The 22,269-nt window shown below is 39.9% G+C and overlaps 2 protein-coding genes across 9 annotated transcripts in view; both read right to left on the bottom strand.

Moving 5' to 3' along the window:
* Nucleotides 1-22,269, bottom strand: part of ASB4 (ankyrin repeat and SOCS box containing 4) — a 122,409-nt gene that overhangs the window by 8,857 nt on the left and 91,283 nt on the right. For 6 of the 8 annotated variants that reach the window (XR_452298.3, XM_057549755.1, XM_057549756.1 and 3 more), the window contains 2 exons: nt 16,888-17,378; nt 938-1,051 (listed from right to left, as the gene is read on the bottom strand). Coding sequence is in view for 7 of the 8 variants with exons in the window: in XM_057549755.1 (XP_057405738.1) it covers nt 938-1,051; nt 16,888-17,378 (605 nt within the window). In the remaining variant the exon portion in view is untranslated. The remainder of the gene's footprint in view (nt 1-937; nt 1,052-16,887; nt 17,379-22,269) is intronic. The other 2 variants (XM_057549754.1, XM_057549757.1) reach the window with 1 other exon arrangement.
* Nucleotides 12,700-13,324, bottom strand: LOC103001190 (60S ribosomal protein L17-like). The gene has a single exon (XM_057549758.1). The coding sequence runs from the start codon at nt 13,288-13,290 to the stop codon at nt 12,736-12,738; it is 555 nt and encodes a 184-aa protein (XP_057405741.1). The 5' UTR covers nt 13,291-13,324; the 3' UTR covers nt 12,700-12,735.

Genomic DNA, 22,269 nt, shown 5'->3' with positions numbered 1-22,269 from the left:
TAAATAAATAATAAATAAAAAAAAATTAAAAAAAAAAAAAAGAAATCAATAGTGATGTGTTTAATCCCTACTTTATACATGATGGCAACTTTCCACGGTCTCGGATGGGGAGGCAAAATTAAACATGAATAATGAAGCTAAGGCAGGCTAAGTAACTTTTTAAAGCTAAGATAGCTAATAAGTAGCAGAATACGATTGCACCTAAGCCATTAGCCTCTAGGCCGTGAGCTCTGTACTCTGTGCCCAACATCTCTCCCGTGCTGGGGACAGCCTGTGACAGCTAAAACCAAGGACATGAGGCTAGGTGGAAGCGCTGGTTCACAAAGGCAGCAAAGTCCATACGTAGCCTGAGGACTCAGCTTTGCCAATGGCTTTCTGCATGACTCATCACAAAGCTGTTAATACTCTGTTACCTGCCTATTACAGACTTCAGGTTATTTAAAAGTGAATGAAATAATCTATATAATTAATTAATCTATATAATTATTAATATTAATTAATCTCTATAAATAATAATAAGGCAATTTTTTAAAGTGAGTGACATAATCTACACAAAACAATTTAATCTTCTGATAAAAATGCTATAGGAGCAATCCCAAATATTCTTCTTCTTATTATTATTAAATTCATCTAAATTGATGGGAAGAAAGTAAAACTGTCACCTTTATATAACTGTTCAACTTGCCCTTAGATGGAGAAACTCCCAAGACGCTCCTAAGCACTACCTACTTATTTATTTATTTATTTATTTATTTATTTATTTATTTATTCTCACACCTGCATTTTATAACCCTTTGTCTTGTTGTATTTGAGTGGCATCCTCAAATTCTTAAAAGCATTCTCAAAACCCATTTTTTGAATTAGAATTTCCTGCACTTCCATTACAGTATGGAAGTACTTTAGAGCAAAACCCACAGGAAGTGAATTGATGCTTTACCTCCAAGTCATCATCAGGGATAGCTCTTTTCCACTTTACGTTCCACCTGATATGTTCATAGGCATTGACGACAACTTCGATTGCTTTGGGATAAGAATGGCAAGCCTGTATCACCTGCAGAGAGACACCATAGAGTTTCATTTGTTCACTGCACATATATGATTCATCTTTTCCACTCACAGAGACGTCAAGACTTCATGGACCGATAAGCCTCTTTGGAGCCCTGGAATGCTTTTGAGAAGTCTCATGCCTTTGAGTATTCAAACACACTGTCAGCCCCCATGGTGGATGGGAGAATTAATAACATAAGACTAATTTCCTTCATCATCCAGGAGCAAGTGAAAAAGAGGTGCTAACAAAGAGGGTGGGGGCCTGATGAAATGCATCCCCTGCTCGTAAAAGCAATTTTGAGAGAGGCTGGTCTCAAAATACACTTCCAGCTGTCTGGGAAATTCTCCTAGTTCTACAGAAAATTTTATTAGCAAAAAGCTGAATGTTAGTAATCCAAGAACTCAAGCCTACTGGTGACTATGAGGTAAAACAAACTATAGAGTAACATGAAAGTTAACCAAAGCTGTCCTCCCAGTGCAGTGCCTGAAGAGGACTAATGTCACGTACCAAATCACCCTCACTGGCATTTTAACCTTCATCAGCAATAAAAGATCACATGAAGATGAGTTATTTCATTAGCACACTCTGTTCAACAGTTCGTTGACCAGCCAAAAAAAACTGGAAAGCCGAGTCGAGGTGGCCAGCATTTCCATCAGGAGGCAGAAAGATTTAGCTTTAGGTTTTAGACTAAACTGGATATTTAGCCAACCTTTGATGTTACCATGAAATTTGGACGTATCTGATTAATCAATCATGCAGCCTTTATTAAGTGACAATGGAGGAATATATGAGACATACCCCAAAGTAAAACACACTGGTTTCTGGTGAGAGGCTTACTATAAGAATGAGAAGCAAAAACACGTAAATGAAACAAGAGAAGATCAATGGAGATGTATGATTGGTTCACATACATAAGTGTTAGATTACAGGGTTTGAAAAAGAGGAATTATAGAAATTGCAAGAGGGAGAGCTCTGTGAGTGGCGCTAACCAGGAATGATTTCTTGGAGGAGATGAGTTCAACTGTAGATCCTAAATGGTAGAAAGGTGCGTGTGTGTGTGTGTGTGTGTGTGTGTTGTGTGCCTGCCTGCATACACTTACAGGCCTGTCTACATGTGCAGCATCAGCAAATCTAACAGTTGTGTTGAAAGAGAGGTACTTCAAAGGGTAAAACAAAAACACAGCTTCATTATCGCTTTCTCCTGCTCACGCAAACCCATTGCCTGGAACCCTTCTCCACTCCTGGCATGATACCTCAGGCAGGACTCACACCTGTTTCTACTTAATTTTTAATAATAAAAAGTACTCCGGTCACTCTAGATAGGAGAAAAATGTCATTTCAGTAATAAAAACGTCCATTTTAGTTGAATAATTGAAACTCCAAATTTTATTTAAAAGTTTCTCCTCTCCCATAGCCTAGGCTTGTTTCAAGCTGCAGTTGGAAAGGAGGTATTTGTGGGTGTGGTATAATAGGAAATACATGTTTGGTCTTTGCCTCTGGTTCTTGACAAAGAGCTCCTTTCCACCATTTCAATTATGCTAATGAAGTGAGTCTTAGTGGGGCTCCTAGAGAGCTTCAAGAGGTGGACTGGTTACTGGAAAGACCAATCCTTCATTAGAGGATTGGAACTTTAACACACCTTGCCTCCTACCTCCAGGGAAAGAGTTTGATTGAACTCAAACTCCAACATCCAGGGTTGGAGTTTGAGTTCAAACACCAATGGCCAATGATTTCATTAGTCATATCTACATAATGAAAGTCCCTAAAAGATGGGGTTTGGGCAGCTTCTAGGTGGGTGAGCTCATCAAAGTACTAGGAGGGTGACATGCTCCGAAAGGGCATGGAAGCTCTGTGCACGCCCCCATGCCTTGCCCTATGCATCTCTTTTAATTGTCTATTCCTGAGTTTCATCCGTTATAATAAACCAGTATGCCTACCACTAGAAAGGAGGCATGCCTCCACACTTACACAACTTTTTTCAAAGAAATTTTCTTCCTAATTTCCTGGTCCTTCTCAACCTCCAACCTCCACCTGTTGGTATTGGGCAAAAAGTCACAAAACTGGTTTTCTCCACCTCCTTTACAAGTCCTTCATAGGTGGTCTAGCACTGAATTTTTCAATGTGAGGTGGTAAGTACCCAATGTCTTGGGACTTCAGGCAAAACTGAGACAGAAGGATGAGTATTTTAATGCCCAGTTGTGTATGTGTGTGTGTGTGTGTGTGTGTGTACCAAGGTCACCTGAATGAAGGGTCCATGTCAGGAAAGAACTAAAGTTAAGAGCAGGTAAGATGGAGTCAGCTGACAGTACACCTGGAAGGCCAGTCTGAAGAGCTTGGGATTGACTTAATAGGCAATAGAAAGCTATTATGTATTCTCAATAAGAAAGGGTTATATTCAATCAATTCATTCCATTGGGAAACCTTTATTGAGCACTGTGTTTAGCACTGTGACAGTAATTCTGAGTTTGTGCCCTGCTTTTGTCTTCAAGGAATTTACAACCTAGTTGAAGAAAAAAGACAGAGGTATTTCAGAGTTCAAGAGCAATATAATTCAGTAAATAATAAGAGGCTGACTTAAAGATCATCAGTGTCCCTTGAGCACCATGAGCAAAAGCACAAAGGGAAAAACAAGGATATCAAGGGCAGAGAGGCCTGAGGAGGCTGAATGGGAGTGCACCAAATGGCTTCTCAGCTAGCTTCACCATCAGTCACGAGAACTGAAGCTGCGAGAAAGAATAAGTAGGGTTTAATGACTAGTCAGATATAGGGAGTGAAGACTGCAACTTTGAAGCCTAAGATCAAGTACAAAAAGGGGTACCACCGATGGAAATGAGGAAATAGGAAGGGCATACTAATTTGAGGATGGTCAGATAATGAGCAGCAGGATATTTCCTATGTTATGTCCTAATGTCAGTTAAAAATGTGCATGATAGATGCTCTAATAAGGTCAAGATGGAGAGGGAGATTTGTGCATCATCAAGGAATGTGCTGGTTAGGGTCAATCATACTCTAAATGGATATAAACGGAAAAGGTAGAGAACCATGGTCTGAAGCTTGATGCATCCTAACAGGCAGGAGAGAGGATGAAGGAAAAAAATTACAGCTACCATTTTTTGAGGACTTATCATGTGCCAGGGCCTATGTTAAATCTTTGCATGTTTAGCTTGCTAAATCTTCAGACAACCTATGAGGTTAGTCCTATAATTATCTCCACTTTACAGATTTAAAATCAAAGAGTGAGAGAATTTAAACTCAAGGGTATTTAGCTAGTAAATGACAGAGATAGGATTCAAACTCAGGTCTGTGTGACTCCAAAAGTCAAAAATATGTTGAATAAAAATGGTGAGGGGCTTCTCTGGTGGCGCAGTGGTTAAGAAGCCACCTGCCAATGCAGGGGACACGGGTTCGAGCCCTGGTCCGGGAAGATCCCACATGCCGCGGAGCAACTAAGCCCATGCGCTACAACTACTGAGCCTGCGCTCTAGGGCCCACCAGCCACAACTACTGAGCCTGCGTGCCTAGAGCCCATGCTCTGCAACAAGAGAAGCCACCACAATGAGAAGCCCGCACACCGCAACAGAGTAGCCCCCGCTCGCCACAGCTAGAGAAAGCCTGCTCACAGCAACGAAGACCCAACACAGCCAAAAACAAATAAATTAATTAATTTTTTAAAAAAATGGTGAGAGTGGGTATCCTTCTCTTGTTCCTGATCTTACAGGAAATGCTTTCAGCTTTTCACTGTTGAGTATGATGTTAGCTGTGGGTTTGCCGTATATGGCCTTTATTATGTTGTGGTATGTTCCCACTATGCCCTATTTCTGGAGAGTTTTTACCATAAATGGATGTTGAATTTTATCAAAAGCTTTTCCTGCATCTATTGAGATGATCATATGGCCTGGCCTCAGGAGGCATGGCCTCACCTGAGGACTGTGTCAGCCCCAACAAATAGAGCAACCAGAAGGGGCTCTACCGAATAGAGGTTTGAGTCAATGGTGTACTAGAAAATGTTCAACAACAGGCATTTTGTAAAATAAAAAAAAAAAAAGACTGTATGTATATATGTTTTTAAGTTCATTATAAGTTTTGCTAATATAAAGAATGTGAAGCCCACAATTTACAAATAATAAAATACCCAATATAATTTATTTCCTATTCTGTATAGCCAGTTGGTACTCTCAGAATGCTATCACTGATTTTTATATCAATTTTGTATAGATATGAGTTGTATTCATAGCCAACCTGTGTCTGCAATTGAAGAGTGCATGTAGTTCCTATGTTTACATTGGTTGATATTTTTATTACATTAAGGAGTAATTGTTTCACAAATGTGAAACAATGAAGACATATATTGGAAATTCACTCACTCATCAATGACATAAGTGACTTTTATGTGGAAGTGCTTAATAGTTTTTTGAATATTGGAAGCATATTTCTCAATGTTTTGCACTATACACAATGTAAGAGCTACAGACACCACACACTACAAATTTTTAAGTTTAATCTACGTTAGTAACATTCTCTCCATCAATTTCTGAAGTCTAGACATCAACAAAGCAATAAGTTAAGGTCTGATTGGTAGCATTTGCTGATTTCTGTGGTGTAAACACTTGCATCATGGCCTATTTGAGGTCCCTGAACGTATGGTGGGGAAGAGATGTATAGTAACATCATTATATAGTGTTTCCACCATATAGATCCAATATATGCAAATAATATCAGGAGCATAGATACGTAGAGTAAAATAATTGGGAGGTAGTGTGTTTTGAATATTTATTACCTTTGTTTTTAGTATACTTTATTAGTTGTAGGTTTATATGACCTAATTTTTAAAAATCGTTGCATTTAACAATCAGCTCACAAAATTCCTGATAATTTAACAATCAGCTCTCGTGAGCTACTGTGAGCCAAATTCTAGCACACAACTCCTTTTAATTGTCCCCGAATTTAAAAAGTGCAGTCATAAGCCATTGCAGACTAAATGTGTATATTGAAGCTCCAAACCAGTGAAGGCATCAGAACCATCCTGCCCAGTGGCTAGGTCCAAATGGGCACAACATAAATACTTGTTTAATGAGACGATCCATTCACATACATAGTCTGGGTACAGTGCACAAGGCTGACCTGCTGATAATGGCTTTTTCAGCCAGGTCTACTTAAATAAAGAGTAATCCCTAAGGGGATAAGCAGGTGGGCTGGAGTTAGACATCCATTGCTGTGGGACCTCTGAAGAGTCAGCATTTCTGAGTATATGGAAAGTATAACTAGAAGGATTTCCCCATGGGTACAAGATTGTCAAGGTGGGCAGGTAATTTTTCCAGGACCTTGGTCTTGGGAAACTGAGGCAAATGGGGCTGCTCTTTTCTCTGCAGTTGGGATGAGGATGGCAGATATGTAGCTCTATGCAAAAGAGACAGACAAAACCTGAGGCTGACTAATTGCTTTGAACGCTAGTTTATAAACTACCATAATAGCATCATAGACTGTTAGGGTTGCAAAGGACCCTAGGGATTATCTAATCCCCCTAACTTGGAGATGAGGAAATTGAAACCCAGAGAGGCACACAGTAAGAGAAAGCATTGTTTTAGGTCTTCATCTGAGTTTAGTGTTCTTTCAAATATATTCTGATGATCTTATTTTAATCCTTAAGTAAGGACCAGTGAAGTGAATGGTTTAAAGACACAGATCCTATTGTACAGATACTTAGAACAAGAAACACTCTTTACTATAATCATTATAGTAATTATAGGCTGGATTTTGTTGAAAGTTCGAAATAATTCCCTTTTTAATGCAAAAATGTTGTTAATAATATGAAAATAGCATCCATCAGACCTCTATACACATCCTTCTCTAAAGACCTCCAGATACATTCTTTCTAGAAGGATGAGCCATGTTGAAAAGTACGCTGGTAATCAGATGAGTAATCCAAAATGAAGATTTAAATTTAAGAGTTACCAGGACAGAGATGACAGCTGAAATTAATCCAAGGCCTGAATCAAGAATATACTTGTACTGGAATTTTGAAAACAGAGAGCGTGGGGAAGTCAGAAGCTTGTAATGAGGCTCTGCACATGGTTTAAGTGTCCACTCAGAAAACTGACCTCTGCTCTGCATTAATTCCCGGGCTACACTCACTCTTCATGCAAACCACACTGCTTATGTTTAAAGACACATTGCCCACCTACCCAATACAGGTAATCTGTCCCTAGGTATTCCTTACCTCCCCCTTCCTGCCAAAACCTTGTACACAGAGGAGATGTTGCTAAAAGTTACTCTCCTCCTGTAACACATTACTTACTCCTCAACCATGGTTTCCAGGTTTAGCAAGTAATAATAATGTAGGTTACCAGGTAAATTCGAATTTCAGACAGACAACAAATAATTTTTAGTATAAGTATGGCCCCAATGTTGCATGGGACATATTTATACTAAAAGTTACTTATTAGTGATGAATTTCAAATTTAATAGAGCATCCTGTATTTTGTTTGGAAACCCTATTCCCAGTCCCTATTCAGAAACAGTTGAAACTAAGTTATGTATACAGGAATATAATTCATTCATAGTTCAGGAGCCCAACTTCACACATTTGGTGCTTCAATTTGCACCTGGCACACTCCCATATATCACCTGGAGATAACCTTTCATTGGGATAAAAAAAATTGAGTAGTTCTTAACCTTCAGTCTTTAGATGCACAAAGTCCATAGCTCCCAGTGCCACATTAGGTTTTGCTGACACTGACTAGCAAATTTTCTGCTGACAGAAGATGGTTCTCACAGCAGGAAAGGCTCCTTTTAGCCTGACACTCCCAGCTATCTTAACTGACACGCCTAGCTTCCAGAATGAAGACAGCTGATCACGCCTTCTTCAGGCCTCAGTAATTATTTCACCAGGCAACGACAAAAAGAGACCCTTAAGAGAGAGCAAACTCTAAATAATCACTCTATGATGACTCCCAGGAACCTTGACCATCAAATGAGGAAGGACTGGTGGACCCAGAAGGCAGAAGCTTCTGCTTCTTCTTTGTAAACCTGGGAAACAGAAAATGCTCAATGACCTTCACCTTCTGTGCGTCTCTGGGGTCTCTATTCTCCCTTCTTAGAAGAACAATTGGACAAAAGGTAGTGGTGGCAACTGGAGAGACCTTAAGACCCTTCCCCTCATCATCTGACCCCTAAAAGCATAAATTAGAAAACAGATTCACGATAAATCTCCCTGCCACCCTTCCAGTACAAGTGCCACCTGTAAGCCACTTCACCAGAGAAAATCTAAAGCTACCTCTGCCCTTTTATATTGATATATTTGTGTGCAGAAAGGTACTTAATGATCAAAGAGACTGCTTATACCCCGGGCTTCATATACAGAACTGTTCAACGGCAGAAATCATCTTTACCTCCCCCAAACTTTCACATACCTTTCCCTCCCCTAGAAAAATGTCTTTCTTGCCCTACAAGAAAACCCAATCTTGGCTCCCTGGGGTGTCACTTCCTTCTGAATTATGCTGAGAGAAAAAAAAATCGAATGTCCTTTTGTACCTTGGAAAGCAATTGCAGACCCTATAATTCTTTTTTTTCCCTTATGTAATTTATACATCAGCTTTCAGTGAAATACACCCTCTACAAATTTGCTTTGTATTTGGAAGACAGCATCTTCAGCTCTGACCTTGTTCCTTGTAAATAAGGAAACTGAATTCCCCATCCACAAGAGAACAAATCACTTTATCTTCTGGATAAATGAGTCAGTCATTTACCTGCGTAAAGATGACTTTCTCTTTGGAAAGTCGGGTTGTGAAGTAGTTGTTCTAAATCACTTTATAGCATCTGCATAGTAAATTGAATAGTTTTTCTTTAGTTTTCCTTTGGAAGGGGGCCAGTTCTGTTATATAGTTGGGTAGCAAAAAAATGTTTAAAGTACCAACCATCCACCAGTAGCCCACTGAATCCTAAATCTCTTTAGCACACAGCCAACCTAGAGGAACTCAGAGGAGCAAAACAGAACTGAATAAGAAGATGGTAACTGTGGAGAGTTCCCTGGAACACATAATTGTATACTATTCTACAGGCGAGTTGAGCCACCAAAGTAAGGCTGGTAGGAAAGACTCCTACAATGGACCAAGAGTACATTTGGGAGGAGGAGGAAAGGAAATGATTTTGTTGAGCACCTACTAGTCTCAATGATTTACATGTCTTACTCACTCCTCAGACAATCCTGAAAAGTTGATATTTTTCTCTTCATTTTCTCTTGGATCTGAGAGATTAAGGGACTTCAAAATCACACAGCAAGTAAATGGCCAAGCTAGAATTCATATCCATGGTTACTAAGCCCCTGTTCCTACCCCCCTCGCTGTTATCTCTCAGAGAACTGCCTTTGTGAACAGGACCTGGGACCTTCCTCACATTTGCAAGACTTCTTGCAGGAGAACAGAAAATCCATTTAAAGGCCTATTGCCCCTAGTCTGGCACTTCTTTAAAAAGCACTAACTTCAGTTTCAATGCAGTCTTTCATCATAATTGTCCTACAAACCTCAAGAAGTTGCATCTCCAGGGGAGGGGTGTTCTGCTGCCCAGAGCCACAGGGAGGCCAGAATAGCTACCAATCCTTTCTGCACAATAAGCTGCAGGGGTTCCAGAAGGCAATGTCTCTAGTTCAGTGCTTTTAGTGTAGTTACATTCCCCAGCTCCACAGATAACATTTTGATAGGATTTCTTTCTAAAAGTAGTTTTCAAATGCTTGTGTTCTCCAATCCCAGAAGGAAGTGCTTTCATTCTATTATACCACAGGTCTAGCCAAGTAAGTTTGGCAGTAAGTGAAAGAAATCTTTAGGAATCAGGCAGAGGGCATGTCTTTGAAGAAGCAATTGTTTGAGGTTGGGAACTTTAAAGATCCTTCCTGAATGGTGAAGACCACTTTGACTCTAAAATTGATGAGGAAGAAACGAGGAACACCCTTGGGAACGTCTTCGGAAGGGGAGGCAGGTGTGCTCCTAGCTTGACCGCTGCTGCTCTCCAGATCGGCAGCCCCATGCGGAACCTTGTAGGAGCCACTTCCCTTCACCTGTGAGCCAGGAGGAAGCAATCCTCCGGGCCCAGGCTCACCCTCCACAGTCCGGAGTCACCTGTGGCTCTACCCCGCCAGCACCACGCTCCTGGGGAGGGCAGCAGCAGCCCAAACCCTAAAGTGGCTCTTACAGGGGAATGGGGAGAGGGTCTTTTACTTACTTTTGCAGAGACCTGTTTCATCCACAGTCAACCACCAGGGGGTTTCAGAGTAAAACTCAACATTTAATCTCTGGGCATTCTCACACATTGTCTCTCCTGGTTGGAAAGGCCCCTGCGGGTAAACCAGGCCCAGGAGCACGGATTCTACTGCTCAACAGATATGTAATGATAACAGTTATAGTCATCTTTTGTTTAAAGGTTGCCATGACCAGAAACGATAAACACTTCCTTTTTTTTTTTAAGATTTTTTTGATGTGGACCATTTTTAAAGTCTTTATTGAATTTGTTACAATATTGCTTCTGTTTTATGTTTTGGTTTTTTGTCCGTGAGGCATGTGGGATCTTAGCTCCCCGACCAGGGATTGAATCCGCACCCCCTGCATTGGAAAGTGAAGTCTTAACCACTGTACAGCCAGGGAAGTCATGGTAAACACTTCTTTTTTTTTTTTTTTTTTAATATATTTATTTTATTTTTGGCTGCGTTGGGTCCTCGCCGCTGCGCGTGGGCCCTCTCCAGTTGTGGCGAGCGGGGGCTACTCTCCGTTGTGGTGCCTGGGTTTCTCATTGCGGTGGCCTCTCTCATTGCGGAGCACAGGCTCCAGGGGCACAGGCCTCAGTAGTTGTGGCTCGCGAGCTCCAGACGCGCAGGCTCAGCAGTTGTGGCGCACAGGCCTAGCTGCTCCGCAGCATGTGGGATCTTCCCAGACCAGGGCTCGAACCCGTGTCCCCTGCATTGGCAGGCGGATTCTCAACCACTGCGCCACCAGGGAAGCCCCAACACTTCTTAAATATTATCTTGTTCCATTCTCAAAACAACCTTAGGAGAAGGATATTATTATCCATGCCCTCTGTCCCTCTCTATCCTCGTCCCTGGAAGGAAGGTAGCCTTACAGCATAAATATACACAAAATTATGCATTATGAAGTGAGCTGTATTAGAAAGAGATCGATTGTTTGTCTTCTAGAAGTCCCACTATGAAGAATGACCACTCTAGTGAGATGTGGGTAGAGAAAAAAGGGGGAGGTAGTCCAAGGAAGAGATATTTATAGCTGCAGGCTGAAGGCTGGGGTGAGGAATTGGGGGAGAGACTTTGTGAGGACTGACAATGACTCCAGAAAGAGTAAGAAAATGTTTGGCACCATCCTCTGGGCTCTGAGTATATTTGTGGTGTGCTAGGAGTAAGATTAATTTCTTTCTAGTGAAGGACTTGGTCTGCATATTACTGCCAAGGCGTAAGAGTATATCCATTTCACAGGGAAGGAAATTTAGGCTCAAGAAGCAAGTAATTTATTCAAAATCACACTCTTAGGTGAGTGGCAGGACCCAAATTTGTTTGACACCCCCCCTCCAAATTCCATGCTTCTTTATTCTTGACATGCATAGCATGGCAAGTCTAGAATGAATGAGTTATGAGTGATAAAGCAGAGGTAAAATTTTTAAATAGGAACCATTTCATATGTATTTTAAAATGCTGGGTTGTATACTCACTCTAGAGATTGTTAATATCTATTGTTTTAGCCAAATCTAGATACCAGTGTGTATGATCCAGAAAATGGATGCAAACTAAGCAGTAGATATTCATAGCTAAAAGCTATGGATCACTGTACTTTAAATAAAAGTTGCTGGATTTTTCATAGAATATAACCATTTGATTTTATTTCTAAGGCTGAAATATGTATAACAGTTCAAGTAAGAAAATATTCCTTGGATCCAACCTTTGCATGAAAAAGTATTTTAAAATTCCAAAGCCTACTGATCAATGAGAAAATTGCAAGGAAGGTGAGAATTAACAACAGAGGTCAAACAACTACCTTCAACAGTAGATTTCATGAATATTTTTTCAGGCCATTTAGGTAGCAGTCTTTCCTCAAAATTTAGAGAGAAAATATAAGGGTTAAGCATTGTCCTAATTCTCAACCTTTTCAGACATACCTTGACCAAGATCCAGAGGCAAAAACAAGTAACAGCTAAAAACTTGGGAGAAATATAAAATTCGGTTTGGGAAAAAAGAGAAGCCTTAGGTACAAACTGATACAAAGATGTAAGGATTTAATAGGATGCATATGAGTTATTCCAGGTCAGGAATAAGAAGTAGAGGATTAGTTTTGAATATTTACCAAAAAGAAAAAAAAGTGGGAGGGACTCAGGAGGGACTCAGGGGTGGGAGGGGGAGGTGTTCCAAAATCAAAGAGACACCCAAGGAAGGGAGTGCTGTAGAATCTGCCTTCATGGAGATTTGCAAATACAACAAGAGCACTATTTCTGCCTAGAGCCTTGAGAATTAAACAAAATGACCTCTTTAGGTCTTTTCTTGTGTTGTGATCCTTTAGGATATCATAAAACACAACAGAAACTGCTAAATCTAAGGGCTTAGGTTCAGGAGTCAGACAGACCACATTCTGAATCAAACATATGACTATTAACTTTTTTTTTTTTTTTTTTTTACTTTTATTTGCATTTATTTTTTGCAGCATTTATTCCCGGGCCATAAGTTTTTGTTTCTTCAGTTTCTTCTGGGATATCTTTTTCTTCTGGGCAACCTCCTCTTCTGGTTTAGGAACAATCTGTTCTTTTTCAGTAAGGATCATCTCAGTGTGGCAGGGAGAGCTCATGTATGGGTTGATCCGACCATGAGCTCTGTATGTCCTGCGCCGCATCTTGGGGGCTTTGTTCACCTGGATATGCTCAATGACCAGAGAATCTACATCTAAGCCCTTAAGTTCAGCATTACTCTCTGCATTTTTGAGCATGTGCAGTAAAAATTCAGCACTCTTTTTGGGCCACCGACCCTGCGTCCAGCCCCACTGTTTGTCCTGGGCACCCCTACCAACTCCACCATTGTAACGATGGAACGGCACACACTGCTTCTTTAAAGTGACATCCTTCACATACTTGGTGGCTTTTCGGATATGCATGCCCTTAATGGCCTGGGCTGTTTCACGAGTGTTCTTAAAGCGAACACGAAGATTTGAACCTCTCGACTTGCATGATTTTGTGGGGTTTTCTGGGTCAAGTGAATAGCGAACCATTTTGAGAGGTCACCTCAGGCCGCTGACTGGAAAAGCTATTAACTTTTAATGGGCTTGAGCCACCCAGCAATCCTATTACATTTCCCAAGTCCATTTGCTCCCCAAGGTAAACATCTCACACCTTCACCTTTGCCCTTAAGTCTTCAAACCTCTTCTCCAACCACTTCTCATTCTTTACTGAGAAAATAGAAGCAATCGTAAGAGTACTTATACAAACTCTTATTAACATATCTACCAACATCCCTGCATCTGGGCACACAGGCGCTGCTTTCCCTCCTGCTATGATGGATGAACTGTCTGTGTTACTAAGACCAACACCTCCATTTGTGCACTAGATCCCATCTTCAAGATGGCGCTCCAATAATTACCTGCAGCAAATTTTCTCCCCTTCCTAGAACACTCCCATCAGCCAACAAACATATCAGCCATCATTCCCTTCTAGCTACTCTTGCATTACAAGAAAATGCCTCAAACCCCTCACTGTTTTCACTTCCTTTTATCCCTTTTTCCTTTGAATCCACTTTAATTAACCTTTTCTCACCAGTGATCCACCAAAATAACCCTTGTTGAGGTCCCCAATAAAATCCATGTTGTCTAGTCCAATGGCAACTTCTTAGCCCTCATCTTATTTGAAATGCCACCTATATTCAACCCAGCTGATTCCATATCTTCCTTTCTCATGTTCTATCTTGGATTCCAGGAAAACAGTCCATCTTGATTCTCCTCCTAGCTCAAGGACTTTCTACAGTTTCCTTCACTGATTCCTTTTCATCTACCCAAACTCTAGTTGGAGTGCCCCATAGCCCAGTCCTCTGGCCACTTCTCCTCTCTTTCTCTACCCCCATGCTCTGGTTGACCTCATCTGTCCTCATGGGTTTATACATCATATTCACGATGAAGACTCCCAAATTTGTATCTCTGGCCAGGACCTCTCCCTGAACACCAGGGTTATATATCAAACTGCCTACTTCACATCTCCACCTGGATGACTAATAGGCATCTGAAGCACAGCAGACCCCCTGATCTTCTCTTCAAAAGCAGCTCCACCTGCACAGTTACTTTCTCAAGAAATGGCTCCTTTATTCTTTCTATTCCCTGGGCAGAAATCCTCGAAGTTATCCTTGGTTCCTCTCTTCTCACAGCTCACAAATAATCCATCAGGAAACCTATGGACTCCCTTTTCAGGGCTTGCCCCAAATCTCACCACTTCTCACTACTTTCCCCACTTCCACTGTGGGTCTAAGCCACCCTTATCTCTTATCTAGATAACTGTACTACCTTTCCCCCTCTCCCCCCTAGAGTTATTCTCCAAAAGGCAGTCAAAAGGAACTTTTTGGAACATAAATCAGACTTTTTTTCCCTCACTCAAAATCCTTCAGTGACTTACTCTCTCATTCAGAATAAAAAACCAAGGATATCAGCACAGTCTACAGGGTCATATATATGGTCTGCAAATCACCTTCTTATGCTTCTCTGACTTCTCCTCCTCCTTTCTCACCCCACTTCAGGCACTCTGGCTTCCTCAGACATGTTTAGTCCTCTCCTACCTCAGGATCTTTGCACCTGGTTTTCCTTATATCTAGAATGCTCCCCCCACCACCACCCCTGCCCACCCCCAGCTATTCACATGACTTGCTCCTTCACATCCTCATTTTCTCTAATTAGCCTTCGTAAAACAGCACATACATAAACACCAAAGAAAGCCCACATTCTATTATTATCTTTACCTTGCTTTACTTGTCTCCATAGCGCCTAACATATCAGAGTATATTTATTAGTTTGTTGTTTTGTTTTTTTCCCTGTCTCCCACTAGAAAGTATCTTCCATGAAGGCCTTTGTTTGCTTCATTGCTCTATCTCCAACTCCTAGAACAGTTCCTGGCACAAAGTCGTGCTCAGTGAATACTTGTTAAATAAATGAATGAATGAACTTGACCACTTACTCTGTGTGACTTTAGGAAAATATCTGAATTCTATCACCTTTTAAATGAGGATAATGCCAGCGCCTACCTCAGAGGTTATTATAAAATAAAATTAAATAATATGTATAAAGCCTATTTAGAGCTCAACAAAGGACATTATTGTAACATTATTATTTATTATCCTATTCCTAATCAACATAATCTTTTGAAATTTTCTATAAAATTAAAGTTCCAGGACATTATGAGTATTACATAAAATTTTAAGGAAAAAAATTATTTAATCTTCCACTAAAACACTGACAACCAAGAGAAAATTCCTTACTGAGATCACACAAATCATTGAACTCATCATGTCTACATTGGAACTTTCTGTGGGTTGTCTATCTGGAATTTTGTGAGTGCACTCCCCTTAAATTCCTCAGTGGAACTTTTCTTTCAACTAAACTTCACACTGCAGGACTTCAGACAAGTCTCTGACATTTTACCAAGGTAGGAGGTAGAACTTGGCTGTGAATTTAGTAAAACTTCTATCAGCTAGCTTTCTGTGACCCTACATTAGTTAGCTGGTTTATACATAAAACTCCTCTACTGTGTGTTAATTAATTTTTTTAAATGAGTGAGATCCTAGGTAAATTATCATTTGATTTCTTTATTTAAGGTGAAATGCATTTTGGTTCCAAATTAATGACTGTCATCAACCTAATGCAAAACTCTCTCTCTTCCATGTGCCTAGAGAACCCTTTATTCCTCTACCTTGTCATTTACCACGGAATATTAAAGTTATCTCTTTATGTGTTTGTCTCTCTCACTAGATCCTAAGCTAATTGAGGATAGTTACCATGTCTTAGTCATGCCAGTATTGGTAATATCTGGTCCCTGCTAGCCCATTAGAGATTATCATTAAATATTGTTTAAAATAAAGGCTGTGCAGTGTCATACTATAAAGCTAAACACTAGCACCAAATGAACCAAGGTTAAATACTGGCACTGCCTCTGTGTGAGATCAGACAAATTACTTAACTACTCTGTGCCTCAGTTTCCTCCTCTATAGAATAGGGATGATGATATTATTTACCTTATCAGATTGTTATAGAATTAAATAAATTAAATTAAGAAGTGTAAAATGCTTATAACAGTGTGCTTAATAAATAGAATTCATTATAATAATAAATATGATTATTAGTTCTTAATAAACATTAGCTTTCATTAAACTAGAAAACTGAGTGGCCCTTTCATGTCTACAAACTAATTCCAAAGCAGGCTCAATCATCTTTAGAGCAGACATTCTCCTTAAGAGACGGCAAGAGGGTGCCTGTGTCCACACCATTCACCTCTCCTGCAGACGTAACGTGGCCTTCTGATCTTTTTCACTCAGTCCCCCAGGAAGCCACTACCAGTTCACTGGTGTTCACACAAGACATGGAAAATTATCTACTACTCTTGCTCTCCTTCTTTGCTCTCAGCCCCAGATTTCAAACAGACTTGGACTGGGACGAGATAGCTAGGGTTATACATGTAAATGGAATGTCAGATTGAGGATATCAGAGGCAGCCCAAAGACTCAAGCCTCAAACAAGCTTGAGTTACTTGGAGATTTCAGACCAAGCCACCCTTCGAGTCCCCATCACCCCGCTGATGACCCAGTTCTCCACTTGGCTCCCTGGGACACAGCCTCACCTTATGGAATTGTGGAGGGTATATTCGAGCCGCCCCATGGTTCAGCAGCAGCTGGTAGCAGATCTCAGGCTGGGCAGCAGGTCGCACGGAGGTGACCTTCAGCACATACTGGATGGCGGCACAGCCACCGATATCCATGAGATTGGCTTCTGCGCCAGCTTCCAGCATCATGTGCATGAGCACGTGGTCACAGTTCCAGGCTGCCTTGTGGAGCGGAGTTTTAAAGTCGTCATCGCGGGTGTTGACCTCGGCCTCGTAGTCCAGCAGCATGCGGCAGATGAGGTGGTGCTCCCTGCTGTACTCCTGCTCTTTAAAGCGGAGGGCCCAGTAGGTTGCGACGGCCAGGGGGGTCTCCATGTGGGCGTTCACACTGTCCACTAGGGCCCCGTGCTCCACGTAGAAGGCCACCAGCTCCGGGAGGCCGAAGTGGGCAGCCGTGTGCAAGGGCGTCTCCTCATCCTGGTTGTTGGTCTTCATGTTCACGTTCGCCCCTAGAAAGGGAGAATGAGGAAGACAATTATTTAAACATATTTTGTCATTTTTCCGCAAGGTTCATTAAACAGGCCTTTTCTCGCTGCTTCCTTTTCAACCTCTCCCGCTGTATACCACCCATTTTTCCAAGTTCCATTTCTAGACCCCATGGAAGCCACTGCTTTGAAACAACAGTGCCACCTCCTGGACAACCAGCAAATGTACTGAGGTGATGGGAGAGTGGGCCTGAGAGCAGAGGATTTCGGCTGGGAGGCTCAAACGCTGTCAGTTGAGTGATAGTTCCTACCCCTAGATGGATTTGGAAATACAAAGTGATTCCGTTAACCAAATAGCTTTTATCAATAGAATAGCAAATATCCTTAAAAATGAAGGTTATATCACAATCTTTGAGGCTCATACATGTGGCTTTAAAAGTCTTCAGTTTCTTGATGAGATTTCTTCAAAATCATCTTTTTCTTTTCTTTCAAGGGAACTAAACCTAAACGTTTGGTCCAAGGGAACTTCAGTGGTATGGAAATTGCTCAGCCCTCTGACTGAACACTGACAATATTAAGCCGCCGAAGTCTGTGAGGTTCCCTTGGAATACAACTGGGGCAAAAACAAAAAACACAAAACACTTTGACCACCAAACTAGACTAAGGGTTATATTTTGAAAGGAAAGGGATAGAAGCTAGTAAAATAAAATACTCATTAAAAGAAAAACAATTAAAGACTGTATGTAACATGTCCGATTTATGGTTGACAAATGCTGTTTAGAAATAAAGATTATTAGTCTGTTAGATTATTATCTAACAGACCAGGAAACTGAGTGAATTTTATTTTTTGATAGGGAAGTTAAGTACTAGAATGGTCAACTTGAGAAGCTGAAATTTTCTTTCTCAGCCTAGTTTAATTGGGGTGAGCTAAGTGACCCCAGGGGGGCCTATTCTGTAGTCAATTTTACTGGAAATTTTTATAGTTACTTCAAGTATAAATCTGGAAATACTTTTATTACTATCATTATTATTATTATGCCAGCAACTAATATTTATTAAGCACTTGCCATGTACAACATTCTGAGCTAAATGCTTTTCACATATTGCCTCATGGAATCTTCCTAGCAACCCTTTGCAGGAGGTGCATTTTTATCCTAATTTTACAGATGAAGAAATTTGTTTTTAGACTAATAACTATACCAAGCTAAGAAGCAATAGAACAGAGGTTTGAAAGCAGACAGCCTGGCTTCAAAATCTCTCACCACTGTGCTATTCTACGTCATTATTTTTCTATAAAATTTTTTTCTGTACTTTGCTCCCTTTGGTTATTTGAAAACTTGAAAGTAACAGAGAAATCATGTTGCATTTTGTTAATTTTAAAAATCTGTTCTCTGTGTGTTGCTCCTTTATGCCCTATTTTATGGCATCCTCTGATCATATGGAACACATTTAAGAAAGGCAATACTCCTACAAGCTTACTTGGTGTCATAAAAAAGCCACCCCTCAGTGAGGTTTCTGAAAGCACAATGCTCTGTAAACTCAGAGACTATCTCTGCTCCTAACTTTCAGGAAGCAGAATTATAAGTAAAAATCGTCCCTCACAACAATCTGCCATCTGTGTTCATCAGTATTCCGCCCTGGAGAAGTTCTGGGTCAGATCTCCCTTCAGGTCAGCCCTTCTTTGCTCTGGAGTGAAATGGAATGAATAAGAATGTCTTCCCAGAAGCTAATGCAGGGTCACTTCAGATGCTGAAGAATTTCCAGTAAGAAAGGGAATCAAAGGGTCAGGATGAAAATTTTATAGGCCAACTTGGAAGTAAGCACGTCCTTTATTTTTTAATGTACTTGGACATTTACAATGGATCCCTGACCTCTTGCTACAACTAGATATACTGCGTAGTTTCCTTTTCTGAATAGGAGAGCCTTATTTTTATATTTGAATTGTGTCTTTGAGTGTAACTTTTCCAGGGACTACATAAAGTAGGATGATTTGACTACTTTTCTATTTTAGATTTTGTGATTCATTCAAGAAATTAGAGACCATAAACATAAGTTCTTGGGAACTTAAAAAAATATTTTTTTTAATGTGAAAATGCAATGTATTCGTTTCCTAGAGCTGCCGTAACAAAGTACTGCAAAGTAGTACCGCAAACAACAGAAATTTGTTCACGGTTCTAGAGATTGGAAGTGAAATTACAGTGTTGATGACAGTGGCTACTTCTGAGGGTTTTAAAGGAGAATCTGTCTCATGCCTGCCTCCTAGCTTCTGGTGATGTCTATCAATCCTTGGTGTTCCTTGGCTTGTAGATGTATCACTCCAAGGACTGCCTCTATCTTCACATGGTTCTCTCTGTGTCTCTGTGTCTTCACATGGCTGCCTTCTTATGACACCAATCATACTGCATTAGGGGCCCATCCTGCTCTACTCATCTTAACTAATTACATCTGCAACAACCCTATATCCAAACAAGGTCACATGCTGAGTTGCAGGGGATTAGGACTTCAACATATCTTCTTTTGGGGGGAAGGGAGGGGATACAACTCAACCCATAATATATAACATGCATTACATAATATATAAAAATATATATGTGCAGTTTAAAAAATACTGTAAAGCCATCACCGATGTAATCACATCCCAGGTCAAGAAATCAAACACTCCCTGACCCGGAAAAGCCCTCTACTGTCCTATGTATCCTTCCACCTCACAACTCCACCATCCTGCTGGAGGTAATATTATTCTGACTTTTATGATAATCATGTCCTTGAATTTCTTTATAGTTTTACCACCCTTGTATATACCTCTAAACAAGATAGTTTAGTTTCACTTATTTTCGAACTTTATATAAATGGAATAATCAACACATATTCTTTCATGACTTGCTTCTTTCACTCAACACTATGTTTGTGAAAATGATCTATGTTGCGATGTTTAGCTCTTGTTTGTTCATTTTATTGTGTTCTATCTCACAGTACAAGTAATCCTACTAGTGATAGACATTTACAGTTTCAGGCTATTCCAAACACTGCTGCCATGAGTATTCTTGTACATTCTTCTACCCTGGTGCTCATGGGCAGGGTTCATGGGGTTCTATACCTATGAGTGGAATTGCTGGGTCATCGGGTGTGCTTATCTTCAGCGTCATTAGATGGTATCAAATAGGTGTTGTACCAGTCTACACTCCCATAAGCCATGTGTGAGGGTTCTTATCAACATTTGGTATTTTCATTCTATTTAATTTTAGTCAGTCAGATGGGTGCATAGTGATATCTCATTGTTTGAATATTTATTTCCCTAATTAACAATTAGGTTAGACATATTTTAATATTTTTATTAAACAAATATTGCTTTTTACTTACTATTATAAAGCATTTCCATATTGTTATATTATCATTTTAAATATCATTTAAAAATAACGACATAATATTCCATAGAGTGAGTTTACCCTCCTGGTGGATGTGAAGATTTTTTCCCAAAGTTTTGATCTTATGACTAATGCTACAATTGATACATTTGTGTGTAAATCTTTGGATTATTTCCTTAGCATAAATTCCCCCAAAATAGAGTCATTAAGCTGAAATATCTGAGCTGTTTTAAGGGTCTTTATGAATAATTGAGGAAAGTTATATTTATCTATATCTCTCTATATTTATATACATCTCTCATTGATGCATGAGTGCTATTTTACTCACCAGTATGTAGTTACACAATTTTAAAAATATTTTTGCTATTTGGAAGTAAAAAATGGTCTCTCTTTTTCTTTTTATTTGAATTGATTTGTTTATTAGAGTTTGAACACTTTGTCTGTAATTATTAACTAGTGGCATTTCTTCTTTAGTTACTGTCCAAATTTTTGTCCTTTTATACTTTGAAGCCTTTCTGCTTTGTTTACATTTATATGTCATTCATTAAAATAATATTTAAGCCTATGCTCTCATAATTGGTATACATTTTTTAACCAGTTTATTTTGATTTTTCTTTAATACAATAATGTTAACTTTATATGGTCAAATTCTCCCTTTGTTTCTTTGTTTTTGTTTTTGGTATTAGAATGTCCTACTCCTCTCAGAGGTTTCATAACTATCCAGATTAATTATAATTGGATTTTTAATAGATTTTTTAAAATGTTTAACATTTAATTCATGTGGAACTTATTGTGGTGTACTTACTGATTTAGGAAGAATTGATATTCCTATAGCATAGAGTCTTTTCATGTAGGAACATGGTCTGTTTCTCTAAAAAGTTTTCTTTACATTTCTGTAAACTATGCCCCCACAAAATTTGTAGCACTTTTCATTTTAGGGAAGACGGGTAAATTATTTCTGGGGTAAAGTAAATTTTAGTGACAGAAGGCCCTTCATGAACCTTCTAATTTATGCAAGATGGACTCCAGAACTAGTCTGAAATGGTTGCAAATGAGATGGAGAAAAATTTTCATTTTCATTGCCTGATAAAGAACAAGAACTTTTCAGATTTAATCTGTGGGCAAAGGAGACAGAGATTTGGTTGCACTGAGAATATGATGAAAAGGGGACATAGGATAAGAATTGCACAGAAAGAGTGGATGCTGGCCACAGAAATGCTACTGTGATACTCCTGAAGCCAGGAATATAGGGACACAGTGCCACAGGAGGGACTCAGTGCCACAGGAGGGACACAGTGTCAGTCAACATTAAATTTTTTCTGTTCTTCCATACTGTATGATAGTATCCATTCATCACCCTCCAACAGATAGAATCAATTTCATGAATCCTAGTTATGAGACCTCACATTTCCTCACTTTTTTTCCCAAATAAAATTCAACTGCTTCCCAGTGCCCATTTGTTGGCTTGGCTGATCATCCGAGATCAGGCATCATGTGGCTCCCCCTGCTGGGCTTTGCTACTCCCTACATTCTAAGAGTTGGCCCTCAGA

The sequence above is a fragment of the Balaenoptera acutorostrata genome, chromosome 7 (genome assembly GCF_949987535.1).
Source record: "Balaenoptera acutorostrata chromosome 7, mBalAcu1.1, whole genome shotgun sequence".
Taxonomy (NCBI): domain Eukaryota; kingdom Metazoa; phylum Chordata; class Mammalia; order Artiodactyla; family Balaenopteridae; genus Balaenoptera; species Balaenoptera acutorostrata.
This window is presented reverse-complemented; position numbering and strand designations above follow the sequence as displayed.